This window comes from Mesitornis unicolor, unplaced genomic scaffold (assembly GCF_000695765.1).
Source record: "Mesitornis unicolor isolate BGI_N332 unplaced genomic scaffold, ASM69576v1 scaffold2538, whole genome shotgun sequence".
NCBI classification, from domain to species: Eukaryota; Metazoa; Chordata; class Aves; order Mesitornithiformes; family Mesitornithidae; genus Mesitornis; species Mesitornis unicolor.
Window position 1 is genome coordinate 7,422 of NW_010200939.1, and position 24,960 is coordinate 32,381.

Consider the following 24,960-nt stretch of genomic DNA (forward strand, 5'->3'; position numbering starts at 1 on the left):
GCCAGGCACATGGGGCTGCCTGGATACCTTTATTTCTAAGGATTTCCTTGCCAAATTTGTATGTTTATGAATATATCTTAAGATGTTTCAGTTAAAGGTAATCTTTCACTAGGAAACATGCAAGAAAGTAATCTCATCTGCTCTTCAAATACTCATACCAGCGAGATCTACTATGCTGCACCAGAACTTCAGGCAACTTGGAAGGGATTTGGTCTCTTTCCAGCTTTACCAATCCGGAGTTCAAAGTTCTCAAGCAGCAAATGATGATTCTGTATCACAACCAACCCTTCTGAACCTGAACGATCGCCGTTACTTGGCCGCACTGCACTGCTGCTGGGTTCAAGCAGGCATGGACACACGGCAAAATGTGCAGCAGAGATGAGCACAGGTCCTGCATGGCTGGGTCGGGAGTTTTCTGCCTCACTCCTGCATTTGTTACACCTCCATTATCCTTCTGCACATCATGGCATTGTCATGGCTTGCAGATGCCACTTCTTTTCCTTGCTGTGGCAGCGCCCTAATCAGACAGCACCTCCCATTTTGTGCCATACCTCTCAACATAAGACAGACAATACCCAACAAAACTGATGGGAAATTTAAAGATCAGAGACTGTACAGTTTATTCCCCTTTGCTATATTAGTTTCTCCAATTACTACACACATCACTTACTTTCTGGTTGCTTTTCATTAGGTGTTATTGATCTCACAAAATCCTGCGGCGTCATGAAAACCTCGGATTCACCGTGCTCGTTTATGACTTTCAAAGTGGCAAAGTATCTGAAGATTTTGTCGGGCGTGGAGTAGGCTCTGATCCTGTTCTCGTATTCCATCACCTAGAAACGAAATTTCATCAGCATTAGACGTGCAGGGCTCCTCCCCAACACCTACATTAGCACCACAGTCCTCTGAAGGCTTTGCCACACGACCTCAAAGTTGTGTGTGGCAACATAACACTTGAAAGAAATAATGCCAGAAGGGTCAAAATCCCTCCCTACCTTCAGCCTTTAAACTACCAAGAAAATGGGAAGTCTCGACTCCTGGTGTCCCAGAATTCAGAACTAACACCAGAAGTCTTTTACTCTTGGTAAGTTTTGACTCTTCATGACGGCAGAGAAAAAACAAGTGCGAACATAAAGACACTCTACTATCACATCTTTGAATCTAAAGCAGCTCAACATTTTAACCAGTGTGGAAGGGTCTGATTTATGATTAATAAATGAAGAAAAACTCTTGGGAGAGCTGGGAGAGAACTTTGCTTTCAAGCTGAGCCTTGGAAAAAACTACTTGGAGCCACAGCTGGCTCCTCAGTCACCCAACCTCATTTTCCCCTCCTTTCTATCATATTGGCAAAACATCCTTTACTCAGTCCTCTTCTCCCCATCAGTCTGCCACTTGCTGCCAATTGCCAGTAGCAATTGCTTTGTACCTAGAACTGTTTTCCTCAACACGCAGCTGGAATTAACCAAAGAGAACAGAAAGCTTTTATAAACAAAAATCACAACGTAAGGCCACAAGGGAGGAAAAAGGCACAAAGACCCACACTTCATTATGTATTAGAGCAGAAAACTTTCCTTCTTGGTTCAGCTTCTTATTCCTGCATTGCACTCCATGTTTAACAGTCCATAAGGTACGCGAAACCTTCAGTACTTCTGGCCGAGAGCCACGGCAGGAAAAAAAACCAAACCAACAAAACACAACCAGTGATCTGCTGGGAGTGAAGAGGCAAGATCAAGGGTACTGCCAAGGCAGCTGTAGATCATTTATGGCTTTGGTCCTGTTTCAGCCTTGTCCTTTGCCTTGAACAACTTCTCCACCCTGATGCTTATCAGAAAGAAAACACCCTCTTCAATGTTTCATATTTATAGGATAAAACAAGCCAAAGGCTTTTACCCAACCCAGGCTTGGGTAAAATAGCTGGGGAAAGCAGATCCTCCCTCCTCTACACTTGTCCCAGCTCAACTCTCCAGCAAACACGACCTGGGGACAAGCAAAACCCAGCAGAAGTTCCCACTGATATGACTTAGACATTATCTAAAGCATTCTCCCTCCTCTTCTCCACATCACCATAGCTTTTCTATAATCAAGCCCACGTCCTTACATCAACCAACACAACCAGCTCCCTCTTTCTTTTAGCCACTTGCAGAGAAGAAACTTTTTGCCACTACTCCAGGTACTTAAGGATATGGTTTAGGGGGTAGACAGGAGCAGTTGGATGTGATGATCTCAGAGGGCTTTTCCAACCGAGCGATTCTGTGATTCTGTGATACTCCCTTTTGTTACCAGCCTTTGCACCTAGAATCAAACTTAATCCCATTTTTATTGCTTCAGTCCACAAGGTCCTCCAAAGATACTGGTACTGGATCAAAAGCCGTTGTTTCATTGCAAAGAAACGAGGTGCTGTCTTTCAGCCGAACCCCAGTAAACCACCCCATGCACTTGCCCAGCTCTTTCCAGCTGCAAAGCTGTGAATGTCCCTGCCTACAGCTCCCGCCTGCCAGGCAGGAACTTGGTACACCAAGGTGATCTTTTCACCTGTAATTGCAGGCCCCTGTCTGGCTCCTTCCTGTGGCATGGCCTGATCTCATCAAGAACGACAGCCCACCCAACCTGATCAGCCAAAAAACATAATCGAGTACTCGCACCTTTGAGCAAGGCAACTAAAACCAGCTACGGGACTGGAGCCAAGAGCAGACTCCGCAGACCACAACCTACAGCCCCCTCCATCCGTGACACCTTCTCAACACAGCCTGCTTTCTAGCTCAAACACTCATCTGCCTCAGACTTTACATTACCCCTGATTTTCCAAGCTGGAGTAATTTCTTGCAGGCACTATCAAATGTTTTCCTTCAACCCAGCTAGGGAAACTGCAGCTCTTTTACCCAATAACTCCACTGCCGCACCGGAGACATTAGTCTTGACGTTTCTGCCTGCAAAAACATGTTGCATGCCACACCACTTCACATCTGCCATGGATCTTTCCTCTCTGTCTGTTTTAAGATCTCACTAAGATGCTGCTGACAGGCCTGTCGCCGTCAGGTGCTTTTCTTCCTGTTTTTGAAGTATGGGCATTGCCATTGATCATCACCTGACATCTTTACCAGGACTCCTCCTTACCGGCAACTTCACCGTCAACTCTCTTATCCCAAACCCAGAGTGATCCTCAAGGCTTCTGCTTCACCAATGTTAAGCAATCCACATTTTCCTTTCACTTTGGGCACAGCAATTCCAACAAGCCATTAAGATCCATATCGCACTTCCAAGTCCACCACAATCATCAATCGCAACAAGACCGAAGCATCCATTTACTACACAGCCCATTTCTGGATCCTTTGCCATCCCATCTTCTACCTGCACACGCTGCAAAATGAAAAGCTTCCTCAGATGACCGCCAGACCCTCACGAGGATGCAATTTTGAATACACAGCTGTAGAGCAGGGAGGGTTGCTCTGTTGCTCAAAAACCACACACGGCTCCCAGAGCGATGTGGCGCGGCTCATGAAAGCCTATTAACAACACAGGCTAAAGAAAGGTCCCCGTCTCAGCACGCACGGGTGTTAACTGTTAAGGGATTTGAGTTTTGGATCCAAAAGTTAACCTGATTATGTACTGTTCCTCTGAGTTTCAAGGGAAGATACTGTTTCGCTTTAATTATGTGCATCCTTTTGATTTCCAGCAACTGGTCACGACATACACAATCTCCACAGTTTTCAGGACAAATACGTTCCTGAAAAATTATAAGGAATGAGAGTCTTGAATAACTCATAATCTAGACCAAAAAAGTAGAATCTAAACTGCTTGTTTAGTATCTCACAGGCTGTTTTCATCACAACAGAAATCACACTTCTTCCTCCAACTTCCCTACAAGCGAGCAGATGCAACAACACTTCCCTCTTGCCCGCAGCTGAACTCACAATTACCTCATTTTCGCTATCATGATCTCATCAGCTGGCAAAAAATAACAAATACGCTACAACCCATCCCCTCTGACTTTGTGACTGGATTGAACACGAAGCCAGGTCAAGAAGGCAACAGCTGAGACGCTACAAATGGGAGCACTGCATTTATACAACCCTGGGTGTTAAACACAAAATGGGTGATAAAATGGGTGCCCTGATCTCACTCTACAAACCTTGAGATAAAGAGCATGTGTGTATGTATTTGGGTGCACACCCCCATCTTTGTGAGGTCTTTTTACATTCCTTCTAAACAATTTGGACATAAAATGACCCTGACAAGACTCTCCTCCCACAGAATCACAGAATCGCTTGGTTGGAAAAGCCCTCTGAGATCATCACGTCCAACCGTTCCTGTCTACCCCCTAAACCATATCCCTAAGTACCTCATCTACCCGCTCCTTAAACACATCCAGGGATGGTGACTCCACCACCTCCCTGGGCAGCCTGTGCCAGCTTCTGACGACCCTCTCAGGAAAGAACTTCCTCCTTCTCTCTAACCTGAACCTCCCTTGGCACAGCTTGGTGCTGTTTCCCCTTGTTCTATCCCCCATCACCTGGGAGAAGAGACCAGCACCCACCTCTCCACAACCTCCCTTGAGGCAGTTGTAGGTGGTGATGAGGTCTCCCCTCAGCCTTCTCTTCTCCAGGCTAAACAAGCCCAGTTCCCTCAGCCGCTCCTCATCAGGCTTGTTCTCCAGAGCCCTCCCCATCCTTGTGGCTCTTCTCTGAACACGCTCCAGAATCTCAACATCCTTCTTCTAGTGAGGGGCCCAGAACTGAACACAGCACTCGAGGTGCGGCCTCACCAGTGCCAAGTACAGGGGGAAAGCGTGCACCCAGGCGGCTGCCTTCTCCAGTACACACCAGTCCTCGATCCAGCAGAGAGAGCCAAAAAGTCTCAACCTGCCCCAAAATCTGCAGCTTCATATAATGAGGCACCTCCAGAAAGATTACATGACCAAAGGGGAAAAGTCTCTTTTTGTCATTTATTAATATAGTATGTACTGGAGGAGAAAGATGAGCAAGTAATCCCTGTTGCTCTACAAGAGCGAAGCTGCTGTTGAGACAGTCAAAGATTATGCTAAGCCTTAGGTTAAAAGGGGAAAAAAATAAATCATGCACAGACATGATAATAAAGCTCTAAATTAACAACTCAGTTCACTTCCAGAGCATCACTGGGGCCTCCCTGACTGTGCAACAGAATGGAAACTACGGCAGTCCAGCTCCACTGCACTGATCTTCGCAGGGTAAATTAATTAGGATTCATTTTCTTTGGGTTTCCTACTGTCATGCACATCAAAATGAAGTCTCAGAACAACTGATGCTCCTAAGGCAGCGTACCTGCAGGACCCAGCAACCACCACAAGTGGATCTTGATAAAGCAGTCCTAATGCTGCAAACTCTTTTAGCAAATTAATTAGCACACCAGCCCACCCACATGAGGTATTAACGTTCATTAGCCTTCGAACTACAAAAGCACTCAGTCTTTTCCTCTTCTGCCTTATGCAGCCAGGATGTGTACATGGCATAGGCTGCGAGATAACACGCGCCCTGGAACCATCCACACACAATCCCAGCCCCAGCAGATGCCGAGTGGTTTATATTTCAACTTCCTCCTCACTGAATCACTACCCAAAACAGCAACGTCGTGCCTAATTTATTATTTCACCATTAATCATCAACTTTATTAAAAGCAACGTTGGGGTAACAAACAAGCAATAAACACTTTCAATTAAGCTAAATTTTTTTCCTCAAGGAAAACCCCACGCTATTTTCAATTATTCATGGGGTTTTGCTGTGGATTTTGTTGTTTGTTTTTTTTTAAAAACAAAGAGTCAGGAATTCCCTAGGTGCTACCTAAGCAAACAGGGGATCAGCACATCCTGGGAGCAGCCCTGATTCTGAGTCAGGAGCTGGGGCACACCTTCCTCTGTCATCTGAACAGGGAGCACACAAACACTTGCTGAGATGACTCACCGGGGCAACTGCTGGGCAAACACCGAGCCCACAGCGGAGCCGCTCAAACAAACACAGAGCCTGGCAGCCGGGAGCCTGCTGGTCACATCCGGCATTAAGAGAAGCAAAGCCAGCACTGGCATTCGAGTCGGAGAAGGTACACTGGGTCTTAAGGCTAGAGAGAAAAGGGCTTATGTTGGCAAAAAGACTGTGAGGTCTGTTTTAAACAGTGCTCTCCCTGCTGAAATCACACACACAGAATCACACACAGAATCGCTCGGTTGGAAAAGCCTTCTGAGATCATCACGTCCAACTGCTCCTGTCTACCCACTAAACCATATCCTTAAGTACCTCATCTACCCGCTCCTTAAACACATCCAGGGATGGTGACTCCACCACCTCCCTGGGCAGCCTGTGCCAGCTTCTGACGACCCTCTCAGTAAAGAACTTCCTCCTTATCTCTAACCTGAACCTCCCTTGGCACAGCTTGGTGCCGTTTCCCCTTGTTCTATCCCCCATCACCTGTTCTATCCTGCATCACCACTCCTGAGTCGAACATTGTAGGAGAGAGGAAAGCTGTGGATGGAGAAAGGATCCAAGCTGCACGCCGTCCCCATCAGACCTCTTTGGCCCCTTCCACGCCCAGCTCACATCTTAATTGGAAAGCATGGCCACATTCCTCCCTACCTGGTATGGGAAGGAAAGAGCTGGTCGATGTACACACATCTCCTAACAACTGGAATAAAAGTCCTTGCTTGCAAACAAATGTTCCCTGACTTCCCTAGCCAGAAGCAACCAGCCACATAAGACAAAAGTCAATCATTGCGTTCACTGTATCAACCAACGTTCTTTTTAAAAATAAAAGTGCAGATGAAGGTGGATCATGTCTTTGCTCTTTGCAACCTGCCTCCATCTGCTGACACTGGAAGAAATAACTTGCTTTTCTTGAGTGCTACTGGCAAGAGCTGAAGTTTTGCTGAAGCTGTCAGAGCACCTGAAAAAGCACCTTTGCCAAGAAAATCGGCAGAAGCCGAGCACCCACATTCCTGTACAATTCTGAATACCTCAGCGTAGTATCTTACAACATAACTTCATGAGCTGCCACCAGCGTGTCACAACAGGGAGAGTCTGGAGCCCCAAATGCCACAAGGCACTTGAAATTTCAAGTTGTGTAACCTACTCTAACCAGAACAGAGTATGATTCAGCAGCTTCAAACAAAACGGCTCTTAATTTTTTATGAGGAGCTGTTAAGCCAATATATACGACCATCCACAATTTAACAGCTAATGAGATGCAGCCTCCAGGACACAGACTTAAAAATAATTATCAGAAGCAAATCATACAAAAAGGAATTGTGAAGAGCATATACTCCTGTTCATTCTGGCACTGCAAAGATATTAAATCATCGAACACAGCCCAATAAAACCAACATCCAGACAGGTTTTAAAAATAAAATACTGCTGTGTGCCAACACTCAGTTACAGGACTCTCCATCAGACCAAACCGTACATCTTGTAACAACAGTGGTTACAGATAGTACTAAACTAGTTGTCAGACAGCTGAGGAGCCCCAAAGCTCTCAGGATTGCCCAAGAGTGAAGGCAGGTCACAGGTTGACAATGTAGTCCATTACTCAAGCTTTCCTCCTCTGGAAAATGTGTCTGATATGAAAATCAAACAGGCATAAGCATCGAGAGAGACACAACCAACTATGAATGGGGAGTGAGGCTGTATTTCAACAACTACATTTACATGGAATAAATAAAGGAAAAAGGTAAGAACACTTTCCTATAACCATCATGCCGATACTCATCCTCTGCTTCTTCCTAAACATGCTGCATATGTTCACAGGCAGACGGATGGACTCGGACACACACATGCTGGGTGCCCTAGATGGTTTTGCATCTTTTGCATTGATTCCCTGCTCTGCAGGCACCACCCTAAGAGCCCTCAAGGCAGGAGCCTTGATTTCTCAGCGAGCTGCTTCTCTGACATCCAGCTGGAGATGGGAAAAGAGGTCTCCGTTTCAGAGCAGCAGTGTACTGTGATTCGCAAATAAACAAGTTTCAACATAAAGAAACTCAAGGCAGCATGCCAAGAAAGTAGGTTCCCAAAACAGCAAGGTCCCTTAGAAAATAAAGACAAGTACAGAGCAAAATTCAGACTCTGAATGCGCTGTACCACAATCCCAATAACATTTCTGCAGGTTTTTGTGCTTTTTCTGCTGCAGTGCAACAGCTGCAGGTGTAACATGCGCAAGTTTGGTACCTTACGGTCCCTGAACCCAGAGCGCTTCTTCTTCTTCCCTTCTGGCTGAGCCTCCTTGTCACCCGACGCAACAGCCTTTCTATCATCACTGCTGCTGCTCTCCTCCTCCTCCTCCTCCTCGTGCTTCACCTTCTCGCTTGGCTCTGTCCTTGGATCGCGTTTTACAGAGGATGAGTCTTCTGCGTAGGCCCTGTACAAGTGAAAAGAAAACACCAGTTTAGGAAATTGAGAGGGGCACAAAGGCTACAGAGAGAGCCCTGCAAAGCCCTCCCTGGATGAAGCACTTGTTACGGTGCAGCATGGAGGATTGCAAAGCAAAAGCAAAGCAGCAGTCTCCTTGTGTGCTTCTTCCTGCTGTAATCACATTTGCACACACACCTCCACCCCCAAACCCAAAGTAATCATCACAAAAAGTTTCACCAGTCCAAGAACACCAGAGCAAGTCACTCAGTGAATTATCGTTCCCTCTCTCAAAAACTACACATGCAGGAAAGATTGGGAAGGGCATACAGTACCTCTCCTAGTTCTAAATTCCAGCTCTGCTCCCCAAAAAATGATTTATATGAAGTGATAGAAATGTGTTTTACCATCAGCACTGCAGGATTCAGAGAAAACAGCCTCTTTGTTTCAGCACAACTGATTTATTTTCTATCTCTAGCAGGTGACAGGCTATTTTACTTCCCCTTTCCACCAATGACTCTTCTAAACTCCAGCGCTGTAGGATTTGTGACAACGAAAACTGGAGCTGTTTATCCTCAAGCTGGAAATACAACTGGCAGAGCAGAGGACCCCTGTCTCTTGCTCTCCAGATACAAAGACCTTCAGGAGCCCTGTTTGTAGGCCAAGACTCAATACCCAAAACTGCTCAGTCTGTCTAAGCAGTGAGCAGCTCACAGAACTGCAACTGGCAATTGGGTGGTTAAATAAAAAGCAGGATAAACCCGTAAGCCAAACAATGCGTTGGCTTTCCTATGCTTTGCTTCTAAAGCTGTTTATAACCAGACAGAGCACAGACCACATTAGCATCAGTGAAGTTATAATCTCTAAAGATACGTGAACACGTCACAGGTAACAAAGCGAACGGTTTGACAAAATCAGTTCTAAAGGACTCAAAGGGCTCAGGCAAACATCCTATGCTGTCTGTAACTTAAGCAAAGCCGCCCTCACTTTACATTCCTGGTGGTTTATTTTGGACTAATCACAGGTTACAAGGCTCACACGCAGTTAGGTGCCACTTTTTAGCCAGTGCTTTCAGATGAAGGCTGGCACTTGGGTACTCCCTGTAACTGTGAACACGGTCATTTACAGCTGTGGGAGTTTATTCAGGAAAGGCTGCCTCGGGAGAAAAACAAAAACGAACCACAAGTTCTGAAGACTCCCAAGACACAAGCAAAAGGCCACGCATATTTCATCCTGGATACCGGTTTCCTGGAAAACACAGCTGTGGTACGTAAAATTAACAGAGAAGAGTCTGTGCCTGTCTCCCCAGCAATACACAACTTCACAGCAACCCCAGAGCATCATCTTACAAGGAGAAGAAATGAGGGTAGGTGCTTCTTCAATTAATTTAAATGCTACCAGAATTAAAGACAATGCAGTGCTTATCAACACCAAATAACTCACTCACAGGCACGGTATAGGATAGATGGGGAAGGGCTAAAGAACTCAAACCCTTCCACAGCACTGGTCGGAAAGAAAAACTTTATTATTCTAGAATAAAGTCCCAAAGAGCATACTTAAGAATAGAGTGACAAAAGAAAATTAACTTTTGTTCATATTGTGATAACTACTTCAGCAAACTACTGATAGCGTTTGAAAAACCACCACCAAGCTCCCAGCGTTGCTTTGCAATGCAACAACCCATGGCACCACGGCTGGGTTAAAGCAGTTCAGAGGTTTCCAGTCCACTCCAGGACAGAATATAATCTGTCACAAGGTTTTGATTTAATAAATTACACAAGTGCTTGAAGAGTAGTACTGATCATGCCTTCTCATGCAAAATGCAGTTAACATGCTAGTCTTTCCCTTCTGAATAGGGCCTGAGCCTATATTTGCTAGTAAGTTTTCAGAAGTCTTACAGCAAAACACCATCTTTAAGATTTCCATTGAACTAAACTCGTTTCAAACTGAATGACAGCTTGATGATGTGGAGAGAGTAGAAGAGAAGTGACCACGTGTGCTGTTTCTTTAGGAACACACGCTGAGCCTTGCTTCAGAGAAAGGATCCAAACCTGTCCCCTCCAAGAAGGGGAAATAATCCCCCCAGAGGAGCCAGGCAGCTGACCTGTCTCTTGGAGGATGAAGTCCACCCTGGCACCTCTCCTGAAGCCTTTCCTGAAAGTTTAATCAGCACTGGCACAAACTTGTGGAGCTGTGGTTTTGGCTGATACACAGTTTGCTAGAATAAACTGCTGCCAACTGAGGCTACAACAGCAGCACTGACAAGGAAAGCCCTTGTGTGGGCAGGACACCAGTCTTAAGTAGCTCCAAGAGAATCCTTTGGGAAAAGGTCCTGGGGACAGAAACACAGCAGAAAATTGATTACTTATCTACACAACCAAGCTGGTCTGCATGAAACACACTGGGGAAGAGCTGTATCAGTGAAGAGGTGCTCCTGTGATGCTTGACTGACAGCTAGCAAACCAGGGAAGGAAGAGATGAAATTAGAAATCAAACATTTTCAGCAAATCCTATGCATTCCTTCAACCCATCACACTGTCAAGGCAGTTTGCTACAGCAATACAGATATAGGCTGTTTGAATACTGTCAGCTTACCCCTCGCCTCCAGTTTATCCAGGTAATTAACTCCACTCTACAGTTGGATCCCCTTTTCCCAGCATATAAGCAAAATGAGCTTTAAGTATTAAAAGAGAACTCGTAGTTTATTTCTCAAGCAAGATTTTAAACAGTAGCTGCTATTTCACACCTCCAGGCTGGTGTCCAAACTACTCGCTGAATGGACCACTGAAGGATCCGCTCTCTACATACACCTACTACTCTGTGTATTTTACATCCTGCACAACCAACCTCTGTTGAAATCCTTGGCTTACCAACAACTACAACTTCCATACTGCGCCCACATAAAGAAGCCTTTCAATGCAGACGTCAGAGTACGGCTGGAAAAATCCCAGAGCTGCAGAAACATCCACCCTACAGGACTGCCATCAGCAAGTGAAGATTCTCCACCTCCTTTCCTGATGAGGCTGACCTGACCTTCCAGTTGTAACCTGGCTGTCAGTTCCTCCTGTCCAAAGTTGGCGTGCCAGCTCTTCAGGAAGCAGTGGTGTACCTGTTGCTACAGCTGCTGCACAAAAGGGAAATGAAAACACAAAGACTCCCCTCACTGTGTGCCAAGACTTGCTGCCAGCCTCTCTCCATGGAGCATACCTGCCCGGGATCCTAGCTGCCATGCTTCAGACCCCCTGCTCTCTTCAGGTTTTTCTTCCTAGGGAATCAAATTTAAGGCAAGGACAGTATTCCTACCTACCTACTCTCCTCCTACCTACTTAATACTCTCCTCCTTTAATTCTTGGAGAAAGAGAACAATCAAGTGTAAGATTATGTCCACCATCCCCAAAGAAAACCACCTAGCTACTAGAGAGGACCACTCAATTCTTAATTCTCACTGAACAAACCATTCTTTGAGAAAGCCAAACATACGCAACCACAGGATACACAACCACAGCAGATCCTGGGACTCACACCAGGCATTGGGATGATACTCCACAGCTGCAGGTCTGCCCATTAGAGAAATCACAGTCCCTCAGTTTAAAGTATTTTTCTTCTTTGAGTGAGAAAAGTAGAACAACGTGCTAAAATAACAAAGCTTTGCGCCAGAGGTAACAGTGCTCAGCTATTCCAGTCGTGAAGGCAGTAGAAGAGCAGTTAGCTATCAGATACTGTTTAGTCTCAGAAGAAAATGTAGGAGATCTAACAAGAAGTTGGGTGCTCAGGAGTCAGCAAAAAACCTTGCCACCAAACAAGAAGCAGGAGAGAGGAATTCTGCCTGACAGATGCTCTTCAGTTGAATAGAGTCACCACTCTTCCTATATGTAAACGTCTGGAGACACCAAAGTGAAGTTTAGAAAAAATAAATCACTTAACACTTCAGGCTTCATACCGAAAGGCAAAAGCAATCTTCTCCACAACATCCATCAAAAATAGACAGCTTCCAGGGATGGGGAGTACTTTAAGTGAGGACCTCTGTCTCATCTTCAGCAACTAAATTAGTTGGCTGAAACTTTAATAAGAAATTAACCAGAAATTATGAAGAGCCACAGCACAACTTTTCAGGATGTCACTCCACTCACAGTACTTTTTACTACTTTGCTTCCTCCTCCATCTTTCACAGTACTCGACACTGTCGTAAAATAGCGCAATGAATCTGTGGCAAGAACTGCAGTGAGCACACCAAAATTGAGACAGATTGCAGAGATGAACGTGAACAATCAGATTGAGGAGACAGCTCTGGATAGCAGCCATAGCCCAAAATAGCTCCAAGAACATAAGGAGACAGCAGCAAAGTCTGTGAGATGTGCATGTCCTTCCTCCCACCCCAGCCAGCAGCAGGCACGTCCTCGCAGAAAGCGCCTTCACCTACTGATGGTGCACTCCAAGGAAGAGCTGGACCAAGCCGAAAAGATCTGTCAGGGAGCAGTAGGAATGGTTAAGTGTCCACAACACACTGTGGGAAACCCTGACCAAAATAAGCCAGGTTGCTGTAAGAAAGACTAAAAAGAGGAAGGTGAGACAACTGTAATATGCACGAAGCAACTGATGCAGGACTGTTCTCCTGGTCCAGCAAGGAAAGGACAAGATGCAGGACATGTACATAAGGACATCATAAGGGAAGGGACTTATACACCACCGAAAGAGGGAGAAGCCTGTGCATAAATACATATATACAGAAAGCATTTAACATTAAGGACAAGGGAATGCTCGAGTCAGCTGCTGGGGAAGATTCACTTCATCACTGCTTTCTCCATCACCAGCAAACTGCTAAAAATAGGCAAGACAGCTGCCTGTTGGGACTAGCTTGGAAGCACCCAGCAATGCCTTGGCAGCAGATGAGCTGATTTCTCATGCTCCCTCCCACTCGCCTCTGCCACGGCCCAGTTTAGGCACCGCCACCAGCACATGGGTGCAAACGGACGGGCCAGAGCATGAGGACGTCTGCTTCAAGACCCTTGAAGAGGGTCCAGAGAAAATGAACCTGAATGGTTTTAGGTCATGTAGGATACCATGCTGCTCCTTAAAGATGACTCCCTGATAGCCTGCAGAGGAGAATAATTGCATAATGAAGGCTATCAACCCTAATGACACATGCTGCAAACATCCGACTGACATTAACCTCATATCCTCATAAACTATAAATCTGTTAATTTCTTAATTCTGGAGACGCTGCTTGCATTTCCAAGCAGAGCTCACCTCGAGTGGGGTACGGGACCGTATCCTCAAGCTGCAGCCCTGACAGATGCTCGCAGCCTCAACTCAGTTAACATCCTCCATGCACAGAGCCTCAAGCCTGTGTTCCTCACCTCCCAGACATGCTGCTCACTGGAACTTCTCTTGATCTGAACTGTACTTTGAAGGCTAATGGGCTCAATAGCTTCTTTTTTCCCCCAAGAAAACAACAACTGCTTTCAGTCACTGCTGCAGCTCCCCTTGTATTTCCTCCTGGGCATGCAGACTGTACAGCACGGGAAGGTAACTGAATAAAACCATGAGGCTGGCAGAGACAGCAAGAAGCACCACACAAACCCAGGAAGATCACAGCTGGCATCCTATTCCCTTGTCCCCCCAAAAGAGAGCAAGCTCACCACCCTTCACCACTGTCACTCACCAGTGTTTAAGAAAAAATACCTTAGGTTGGGAGAGCAAGGGAGGCAAAGCAGAGCCTCTGACACTACAAGCTTTTTGAGGTGCGCTCAAACACAGTCTTTCTTTCCTCTTTTATTGTTGGTTTTTTACAAACATTGCAGGTCTGTATGAGTCTGGCTTTACCAGTTTGAAATTATGAGCCAGACCGATGGATACAAGTAAGTCTGACTTGGAAAGACAACTACCAACTGCTGAAGATTGTTTTATTGGGTATTAAAAGCTTAAACCCAAGGGTAAGAAGGATGTCATAACTCTTAAAAAAATGCAAGTGAAAAAAAATCACAACTTTAGTTCAGAAGAAAGCAAACTCTACAGAAATAAGGAAATAGAAAAGATGGGAAGATAAAGTTAAATGTACTCCATATAAATTGAAAGTTATATACTGTAGAAAATTGATAAGGGACACAGAAGCACCCAAGGAAGAGGCAATGACGAAGAGAACATGATCTTTTTATTGTCCGAGTTATCAAAAACAACAAGGAGTGGGCAATAAATTGAGATTGCTTACCATGCTGTAAGTTACAGAACTATGTATTTCCAAGTGAACACTTACTCTGTTTATAATGCTTTATATTCTGTATATCCTGTTCTTCTCAAGAGAGAACACAGACTCACTCTCTCCACTTGAATGGCAGTGAAGGTCTGTACAACACAGCAGCTCTGTAGAAATGCATTTTCTATTCGGGTCTTTATAAAGCTTTCTGCAGAAGTCTGAGGTTTAGTTTTAATAAGAGTTGGCTAAGACTCTCTGACCAACTGCTATTGATATTCAGTAAGCCTTAACTCACTGCTATTAATATTTAAAATGAGTAAAGCAGGGCAATGGGTGTTATCACAGACCCGTTATTTAGACAAAGACTGATGTTGGATGGAGGAGACGAGACAATCTGGGCTTTCTAGTTAAAGGAGGGTAAAGAAGAATTTTGTGTCAACAAGGGCCTATTGAAAATAAGTCTCATGCTTAATAGATGTCATATCTTGATGAGATTACTAGTGGTGGTGCTGATCACAGTAGCATTCACGTAATAAATGCAAGTCCTCACGCTGTATTATTTCACTTGCCAGTGAATGATATTGTGATTAATAAGCCAGAGCAAAACAAAACTCAACACAAAACATTCAATGGATTAAAAACTGAAGCATGCTAGCTGCAAAATACGAGCACTTGATCATCAACAAACGGCTGAGTTTCTCCCAAGCCCTGACAAGGGTAAGGTCCTGGCCCTACGCCACCTCTTTTATTAATGAGCTGGTGGACAAAGTCCCTGGGTCTGCTGTCATCTATCAGTAAAGATGCAGAGAGCACTAGAAATTATGGTCTCGCTTGCTCTGAAAGATGAGCACAAGCAAGCACATAACACCCATCAAGACGGCTGAAGAGCGAGGGCAACGTGTAGGCACAATGAATGCAGACGTGTTTATGTGACTAATTTCATCCATAGACGTTAATGCCCATGAAAGCCACTCTGTGCTTTAGTGGATCGTCAGTTGATCGTAACTGCTGGTGAATCATCACAGTCTTAAGGACAAATGCAAACTTCGTATGTACAAGTACACGAATCTCAACTCAAGTCAAAATATTAAATAATGCTCCTGTTTGGCACTGATGCAGCCCTCCTAGGCTACTGTGCTCAGGCTCTTCAGCTTTTTGGTGTCTTTTTTCTCTAAATCCTACCCAATCAAAAGTCACAAATTAAAAATTCAATAGGGTAAGTTTTTCACATCAGGGAGCTTACTCCTCCTGGGCTGAGATAAAGGAGTAAACTGATCATAGCCTGCATACCTGGTAGAGGATCAAGCTGGAAAGCTCTGTAACCTAACAACAAAACAAAGAAATAGCTGAAAGTAGGCACCAGTATCCACTGAGGCCGAGAATAACAGAGCCTTGTTCACAGTGCAGATAATTAACCATTTCCCTGATGTGCAAATTCTCTCCCCTCAATGGCTTCTAAGAAATCGAGATTGACTGGGCTCCTCCTAGGGGGAGATAAGCTCTAGCTCAGGCAGAGCTTAGCCAAGGCAAGCAGTAACTCTGGGAAACTGTCTGTATTACTTCTACGTGCCTCTTTAGCAATCAAGGAGCTCATCAGTACTGAAGCACTGTTCACTTATAAGTTATACACATCAAGTGGGTATACGTGATGTTATACACATCAAATATCAACTAAAGACAAACTCATTTGAATTGTGACTTTCAATATTAATTATCTCAAAGTTCACTGAAAATATTTTTCTGGAAGGACAGATAAATCATGTCTCTATACTGATACAAGATATGACTCAATATTAATTATCTCGAAGTTCATTGAAAATATTTTTCTGGAAGGACAGACAAATCATGTCTCTATACTGATACAAGATATGAACACGAGTTTATTAATCCAAACCACATAATTTTCCATCTAGTTTAAGTAGCCTGTATCTATAGTTAAGCATCATGAAGGACTTGTAAGAGAGAACAGCCCTGGCACTCTGTTACCTGGCAGGGAATGAACATGAATTCTCATCAGCATCTGTTCCCTTTCCCAGACCATCCACAATAAGCCATTAAGTGAAGGTGCGCTACAACATCAATCACCACAGCATCTGGTTTTGTTGTGCAAACTACAGGCTCAGTCCTGCAAGGCAATGAGAAATGGGCAAGCCCATTCACATGCATAGAGTAAAGCAGGTATTTCCACACCAGAGCGTTTTATAGGCTCCCAACAAGCAGTGTTTGTCTACCTGACCATGCTGCTCGATCCATCTTCATTTCCACTGCGGACTAGAGAACACAAGAGAGCAAATGTAGAGCTACGGTAAGTGGTGTTGCCACAGGACTAAAGGTATATAAACTAATTTTCTAGAAATAGAGAGGAGCTCCAGCAGAGCACTGGGCAAGAAGAAGAGTGCTCCAAGAATCTGACCACCGACTCTCACAGCTGGAACGAGCACGATGAAGTTGTTTAAATGCAGGGAGTACCTTATTGCTTTGGGTACCAAATGGAGCGCGAAATCTTTACCTGTGGGAAAAGGCTACAATGTGTGTGGGTTCTTCCCCTTGTGGAGCAAACAAGATCCCTTCAGACTTCTTAATTCCCACGAAACGTGGTCTTTAGCTACGAGCAGACAGCAAGGGAAGATCATGGGAGGTCAGTCTGAGACAGGGCTGACACATCACAGCTCACAGGCCATACTGCTGTTCACACCTGGAAGGCCAGAGAATGTCATTCCTGGCACCACTTTTAGCTCTGCAGCCTGGGATGAGTTCATGCAATTGCATAATTCTGAGAATTTGCCCTTATGTTCTTAGGGCAAAAGTTTCAGCCAATTCGGCTGCAAGATGAGGAGGGAGCAATTCCCCGCTATGTCTACATTAATACCAACTAAAAGCTGTTCTGCTCTAACATAAACTTCAGGGTATTTAATAGCATTATTGCCTTCCCAGACAGTACCTCTCAGCTGTTTTGGCAGACTGAGAACAGATGGGCTACGTCAATCTCACGAGCCTTTTCTTTTCCTCAGCTGGCCCCAGGAGCAGCAGTAACGCAGGATCCCGTATGTGGTCTAGACACCAAAAAAAATAAAGCCTCCAGCAGCATGCCTCAGCAACAGCCAACCACGCTGAAGCTGCAGAAGTCTGGCAGAGTAAAAAGCGGTAACAAAACCCAAGGTTAGGCTAACTTCTGTTTTAAAGACTTAATTAATGAACATTATGCCCATCCCTAGTTTTATCCCTTGCTTCCTCCCCACAGATCCAACCTTTAGCACAGCCTAGAAGAGAGCTGGGCCATCAGGTGGTGGTGGACACTGAATGCTGTAAAAAAGGTGACAGCCATGACTAACCCAGATCCTAAAGGGGTGACACTCAATGACTGCACTGGCATTTCACTTCTAAATCAGGAATTAATCAAAACTAAGTGACATTTGCAATTTCTGTGCTTCCTTTATTGAGCCAGGAAATTATTCCCCGTACTCCACTCCTAAATGATGTGACTTCTTGGAGAGATGCTGCTTTCCAGAGAGCTACTGGAGGTCGGCCAACACCCTCCTGGGGCTGAGGGCGAGGTGAGCAGGTATTTGCAGTTACTTGGTGCAAAGGGGAGGCCAGCAGCCGTGAACTTGGCCACCAGAGGGCACCCGTATTTTTATAAAAAAAAGATTTTAAAATGCCATTTCAAGTGACACGAAAGACTCAGGGCTCAAACGATGCTTATTGTATTAAGAGACAGAGAATGCAAAATGTAGTCCCCATAAAGTCACAGCAAACCAAGACAATTTGGGAAGCACTTTCTTGCATTTCCACCTGGCTTCTCTGCACAAATGCCAGCTCTGAGTTGCCATGCAGCGTCTACATGAGGTATCATGAACACGCACTGGTCAAACTCCAGGGCTCTGCACGCTTAGGGCAGCACCTGTGCTTTAAGCTCTGCAGTCAGCTGAGGTCACTCCTCCCCAGGACACTTCAGGTGTTCTCCTGATTGACTCCAGTTTTGACTTTGGCTCATTCCCTGGCACCAGATTCTTTCCTTTCCCTGATGTTCATGGGTAAAAATAATACGAAGCCAAACGCCACCTGAAAGGACACAGTGCTCTTTCAAGACGCCACTCGTAGATCACTGTGGCTTCCAAGACTTAGGAGAAAATCCCCAGCACAGCAATCCCAAGGATAGTCTCTTACGTCTGTCATCTCTCAAAGAATTAAAAAAATGGAGCAGAGCTCTCAAAATAAGAATAATCTAACATGGATAATACCTACATTTTGTAATCTTTTCTCTCCTACATCACATCAGGTTAAGTAGTACCTGACACATCTATAGCTAAAAACCCAGGTTTCTTCCCTCTTGAATTTCTTTTGTTTTGCTAGAACAAAGATTTTCTTAAAGTCTTAGTTTCAGCTGGCATAAGGTATTTCCAGTAATTCTGCCATTAAAAATGTATTCTAAGCAAATTGCTCTAAAGCCCCTACAACCCTGATGGAAAAAAGCAAGGCATTCTTAAGCAGAGTTAGCCAAGGGCTGATCTAGGCTTCAAAATTAATTTCCAAAGCACTGATGGAAAAAAGCCAAACACAAAAAGCAATGAAGGTCAGCAGAGCAAGGAGGACTAAGGGTCTTTCCTACAGAGGATCTTCCAGTAAAGCAACTGGGCACCTGATACAGGATGGACAAAGGAGAAAAGGGTGGGGGAAGAGAGGAAGAAATGGTAGAGATAGAATGAAATCTGCAGAAGTCACAGCCAGCACTGAAACAGCTCAGCTTGCTGGTGAGGAGTGAAGCAGAGTTTGTAACAGGATGAGAATATAGCACCAGGGCTGGAAGATGGGTATCTTGAGCTCAATTGCTTCAACTTACACACAGGATGGGGCAAGAACCACAAGAGCAGAGAATAAGGCCAAGGGGATGCAGCAAAACAAGACAGAGGACCACAACAGACACAAACACACCGGTAGCAAAGATCTGCTTATCTGACTTCCAGAGCACCGCAGAAGTCTTGCTCTTATTCTTACTGCTAATAGATATGCAGAAGGGTAAGAAATGAAGCACAGCCAAATACTTCCAGTTGATCAGGAACAGCACGAGTAGGACTGTGCTTACAGAGATCCTCCTCCGCTCCCCAAAGGCACATCCGCTGCCTTATTTCATTCAATACCACGTTGAACGAGTGACAAACTTCAGCACTGAAACACCAAGTGAAGCACTTTCACGTGGCCACAGATTCAGCCAGGAAGGTTTGCCACAAGGAAGGTATCTGTGGCCATTTAATAACTCATTAAATCAGCGTTTGAAACCACAGAGAGCACAAGTTTTACGCGAGTATCACTAACAGAGTATCTTCTATAAACATTAAGCTTGCTGTGAGGTTCAGTACTTCTCATATATTAAAGCCTCATTTAGATTAGCCAATGACTGCATGAAGATTTATTTCAATTAATTAATTCAGTTCATTATACCAATGCCCAGATACTTAATTGCTTCTGCTGCTAGCTGGAAATCCTCGGAGTTGAAGTTATTGCTTAGCAAGGGTAAATTTCATTAGTCTTATAAGCTCAGTTATTCGCATTGCTGAAGGATTCTTCAGCACGGCACAACAGAGCAGCATTAACTACTCCTGTCATAACATTATTTAGATGCGATATATTCCACCAAAATCTGGCAGCAGAAGCTCCTGGAGAACAGCAAAGGCAACAAGACCAACACTCACGTGCAGCATACAGCTCTGCAGAAAGCTGTATGCAGATGAAGATCAAATGTGAAGACGGCATCAACCCACCTCCAGTCTCAGGAAGACACAAGTCTTTCCTATCTCACACCATACAACCACTGGGGTTTCTCATATACATCTATCACAGAATCACAGAATCGCTTGGTTGGAAAAGCCCTCTGAGATCATCACGTCCAACCGCTCCTGTCTACCCCCTAAACCATATCCTTAAGTACCTCATCTGCCCGCTCTTTAAACACATCCAGGGATGGTGACTCCACCACCTCCCTGGGCAGCCTGTGCCAGCTTCTGACGACCCTCTCAGTAAAGAACTTCCTCCTTAGCTCTAACCTGAACCTCCCTTGGCACAGCTTGGTGCCGTTTCCCCTTGTTCTATCCCCCATCACCTGGGAGAAGAGACCAGCACCCACCTCTCTACAATCTCCCTTGAGGCAGTTGTAGGTGGCCTTGCTTCTCCTTACCTTTGTGTGGGCTTACTTACCCCAGCACTGCCTTCTGATGCTGCTCAAAAAACATCCTACAGAATCGATCTGAAACACACTGGTTTCAGGCTGCACATGCAGTCAGAAATCACCTGAGAAGCCCCGTGTTCGTTCATGCTAAGCAACAGAAAGGGTAAATTCACGTACAGGCACCACAATATTGATCCCTTTTTGCTCCTCATCATCAGAAGTACAAGGAATCTGTTTTGAAATAAAAAGATTGGGCTTATTTTTAAGTAGTACTAAGAGATGCAGTGCTGCTCACTACATGTCAGTTGAGAAGAGTTGGGGCATTACAAAGGCTCTATGCAGACGACAAGAAGCAATACAAGCTGAATAATTTTTCCTTTTATTACTGCTCTTCCTTTAACACTGCATCAACTCTTACTTACGTAGCTCAAGAAGCCTACAATTTTTTCAACTGCTTCTTGATTCAGCCTATTACAACTTTAATGCCTTAACTGTAAAGAAAAATAATTATAAGAAGACAAAAAGAGGGAGACATCCCTCATCTTAAAACTTCACTGACAGCCTGCAGGAGAGCACCCCTCACTGCATTCCTTGCTCAAAGGGCAATGAAGTCCCTCAGCTTCCCTGACAGACCAGCCGAGGTTATGCAGAATACCAGCAGGCACACATTCCTTGTGAATCATCTGCTATTAAAGGGACAGCAATTCATTGCACTGACAAGTGAGACACACTGAGGGCCTGCTGGACCCCTCGGAGACCGTGTGCCACGGGAGAGTTTCACATCACAACAACAGCACGACTGCTTCACTAATCAAAGGAAACCATGCATCATAGGTCATACCTACGACAGACTCACTGCACCAACAGAACCTGCTTCCCATTTAAATACCGCAGCAACACTCAATAAATCAAATTCACTTACTACTAGTAAGTACAGACACTCGGATGTAAACAGACTAAGTGTAAACACTCAGACGCACATGGAGAGTTCTCTCTGTAGTATACAAGCCACATTTTCAGTGACACTTGGCTTATTCAATCCCCCTGCCCTGGCTACATTTGTTACCTATTTACCTTTTAGAACTAATACATTATACTCACTGCTACTTTCTGTAATAGCATTAACTACCTGAATAACCCAGGATGTCATTACAAGCATTTTTTATTCACCTACGCTTATTCTTAAGCTCCAGTAACCACTCAGTTTATATATTGTGAAAGACAAAACCGAATCGGCAGTTTCTCATCCCTCTCATTTATTTAAACACAATGTTAAAATGCCTGGTTTAGAGTCTGTTTAAAACTCCTACTGGTGTCAGTATTAACTATTTTCTATATCAAACATACCACTTTTGTTCCCTTTCTTATTCAACAGCTGTACGCCAAGTAATTAAAATAATACCATAAGCCTGGATGTACTTTTATTTTACAGTTACAGACATTGTGAATTTATTTCACGGCTGATATAGGAAAAGAATACTTAAATCTGTACAAATCTATTTCACGCTTTACCAATTTAGAAAAGGCAAAGGAGAGTAAGGAAAGAAAAAGAAGAAAAAAAATAAATCACAGCAAGTCAACCTCTCCAGACTGATAAGGACCTAGGAGATCACAGACCACACCGGACCAAAGAGACCGCCGTCTCCTTTATCCGATTTCTATCGGTGCTCTCAGCTGACCGAGGTCAAGCCTGGCCACACTGCCCACAGGCAGTGGAACAGCCAAGTACTCCAGGAGCCAAAAATCAGTCCCTGAAACCACCCCTGACCTAGCACTCCACAGATCTTTAGCAGCTTTTTGCTGTGGGAAGCACCTTCCCCCAATAAAAGGCAAAGCTAAAAGTAGGGGTGAATCTGCGGCAGAAGGGAGGTACCAGCTCAGTGTCTTTTGGAGAGCTTTACATAGGACATCATGTCCTACCTACTCCACAACCACACTGAGGATGTTTGAATGTTTTAAGTAGAAAAAACTCCTGCTCACTTCCCTGCCTGAAATGAGGTATTATCCTGGCCACCCCCACAGAGGCTTTCAGGTCCTGCAGAGAAAGAGACACTACGTAAGTGCAGGTTATTAGCAAAATACAGCATAAGATGACACGGTGCTGGATCACTGTGTTCTTCCTCTGTCTGATCAACTCCTTTTAGCAGACAGAGGTTTGACAGCTCTAGGAACAGCCAGAACAATTACAGAATCACAGAATCACAGAATCTCAGGAGTTGGAAGGGACCTTGACAGCTCATCCAGTCCAACCCCTGCCAGAGCAGGATCACCAGACCAGGTCACACAGGAAGGCGTCCAGGCGGGTTTTGAATGTCTGCAGAGAAGGAGACTCCACAACCTCTCTGGGCAGCCTGGGCCATGCTCTGGCACCCTCACAGTAAAAAAGTTTATCCTCATGTTCAGATTGAGCCTCCTATGCTCCAGCAGCCCATTACCATTACCTTCCTCCAGTTACAGTAAAAGTAGAGCCTTCCAACCACAACACAGGTGAGCAGAGAGTCAGCAATAAATCACCTAAATAATGGAATGGAAGTAAGACGGCTTTTCAGAGAAGACCTTATTTTCAGACTCTAACTGCAGCCACGAGCTTGAGTGACGCTGCTGGTACCACACTGCTTCCACATTTTGAGGGAAGAGAGTCCTTGATTTATTTCAAACACAAACCCACGTAGCATCACCACACAGGGGTAAGCCAGGCAGCAAACCCATCAAGGGCAGACAGCCCATGCTGAGGACGGCCGCAGAGGAAAACTCTTCAGCCCTGAGCTTTTTCACATCTCTCTGGCTACTCACAGCAGCAAAGCAGCTCCCCAGGGAGTCAGCAACAGCCATTCCTTCCATGCTGCAGAAGCAGGACAAGGAATAATGCTTTGCAGATCTTAAAACCACCCGCAGATACTTATCACAGGACTGAAGCAGCATGAGGTCTCAGGCAAACAATAAATAATAGAAAAATACATATATTACCTCTGCCAAAGGAATCTAGCACTTGCTGTCACTGCAGTCGTCCCTATAAAAGCTGCCACCATGAGCCTGTGCCTGGTCCTGGGGTGATGTGCTGTCCCATGGTAACGCCGCGAAACAGCAGACAGCCCTGCTGCAACGGGAAGAAACCGAAGGCGAAACATCCTACCAAAAAAGAAGAACACATCAATCAAGGTTTCCAGCTGTGGACTTTCGCGCTGACCCTCACCCAGATATCTGCTCACATTTTTTCCAAAATAGGAACAGGTACAGAAAATAACTGTCACAGATGTTTGTTATTCCAAAATGAGCACGTAAGCCGCCTAATAAATAGCAAAAGACAAGTATCACATGTTGGCATACACCTGGCTGACACACCCCATCACTGGCACATCCCAACCACTGACTCAGCTGCTCTTACAGCATTTTCCAAATTCCTCTTCAGCCTTTCCCCAGCACGCCTCATTAAGAGGAAATATTTGCACGCTCCGGCTCAAGAGCCAAGCCGTGGAAGGTGCAGGGAGGTCTTAGAAGCAGCTACAGCAAATGAGAGCCATTTGGCCAGAGGGAAAGACACAGCTGGATTTTAAAAGGCAAATTAAACCAAATAACAAGCAAACCAACCAACCAAAACCCAAACCCAGTCATTTTAAATTTCCTTTAAGAAAACACTACTGTTCTTAAATCACTTTTTTAGCTAGCCTGGAGCAAACCCATTTATATTCACCCTTAAGTATAAGACAAGTTTCAGTGTGTCAAAACTCATAAAATACAATCCATGTCCTGTTACACACACAGCGGCACGGAAACAAATGGGAAAGCAGAGCTACAAATCTAAACATTATTCCAACGGAGAAATCCGAACCACAGAAATGTTACTCATCACACACACCAGCTACGGGAGACAAAGCCATTTTTAGATACAAGATAGAAGGTGAAGGGTAAACAGCGCCTTTGAAAAGGTGCTGCAGCCTGCAGTGAAATGAAGGTTTTATTTCAGATGCAAATTCAATTTTCCAACAGTGGAGTCGACCTTAAAAAGAAGAAGTTTGGAACAGAATGGTAAAAGAACTCCAAAGGCCAGCAAAAAGCACTGGAAGTAAAAAGCAAAGGAGCAGTGGCTCAATTTTTCCCTTTTGTTTCTCATTCTTGCTGCTCTATTCAAATATTCCCAGCCAGCGCATAACCACAGAATACAAAAATAAAGGCCCATCTATTGGTTTCAATTTGGTTTTGCAACACAGGATGCCACCACATCACTTTGCCGAGCCATTAACTTC

At 44.7% G+C, this 24,960-nt stretch overlaps 1 protein-coding gene across 1 annotated transcript; it reads right to left on the reverse strand.

Annotated features, from left to right (window-relative positions):
• Positions 1-670: 670 nt before the first annotated feature.
• On the reverse strand, positions 671-23,844 carry LOC104544882 (calcium uptake protein 1, mitochondrial-like; the record flags this gene model as incomplete). Its single annotated transcript, XM_010189880.1, has 3 exons — positions 23,684-23,844; positions 8,181-8,370; positions 671-833 (listed from the first exon to the last, which is right to left on the reverse strand). Coding segments are annotated over exons 1-3 (514 nt in total), but the record flags the coding sequence as incomplete, so codon positions are not given.
• Positions 23,845-24,960: the final 1,116 nt, after the last annotated feature.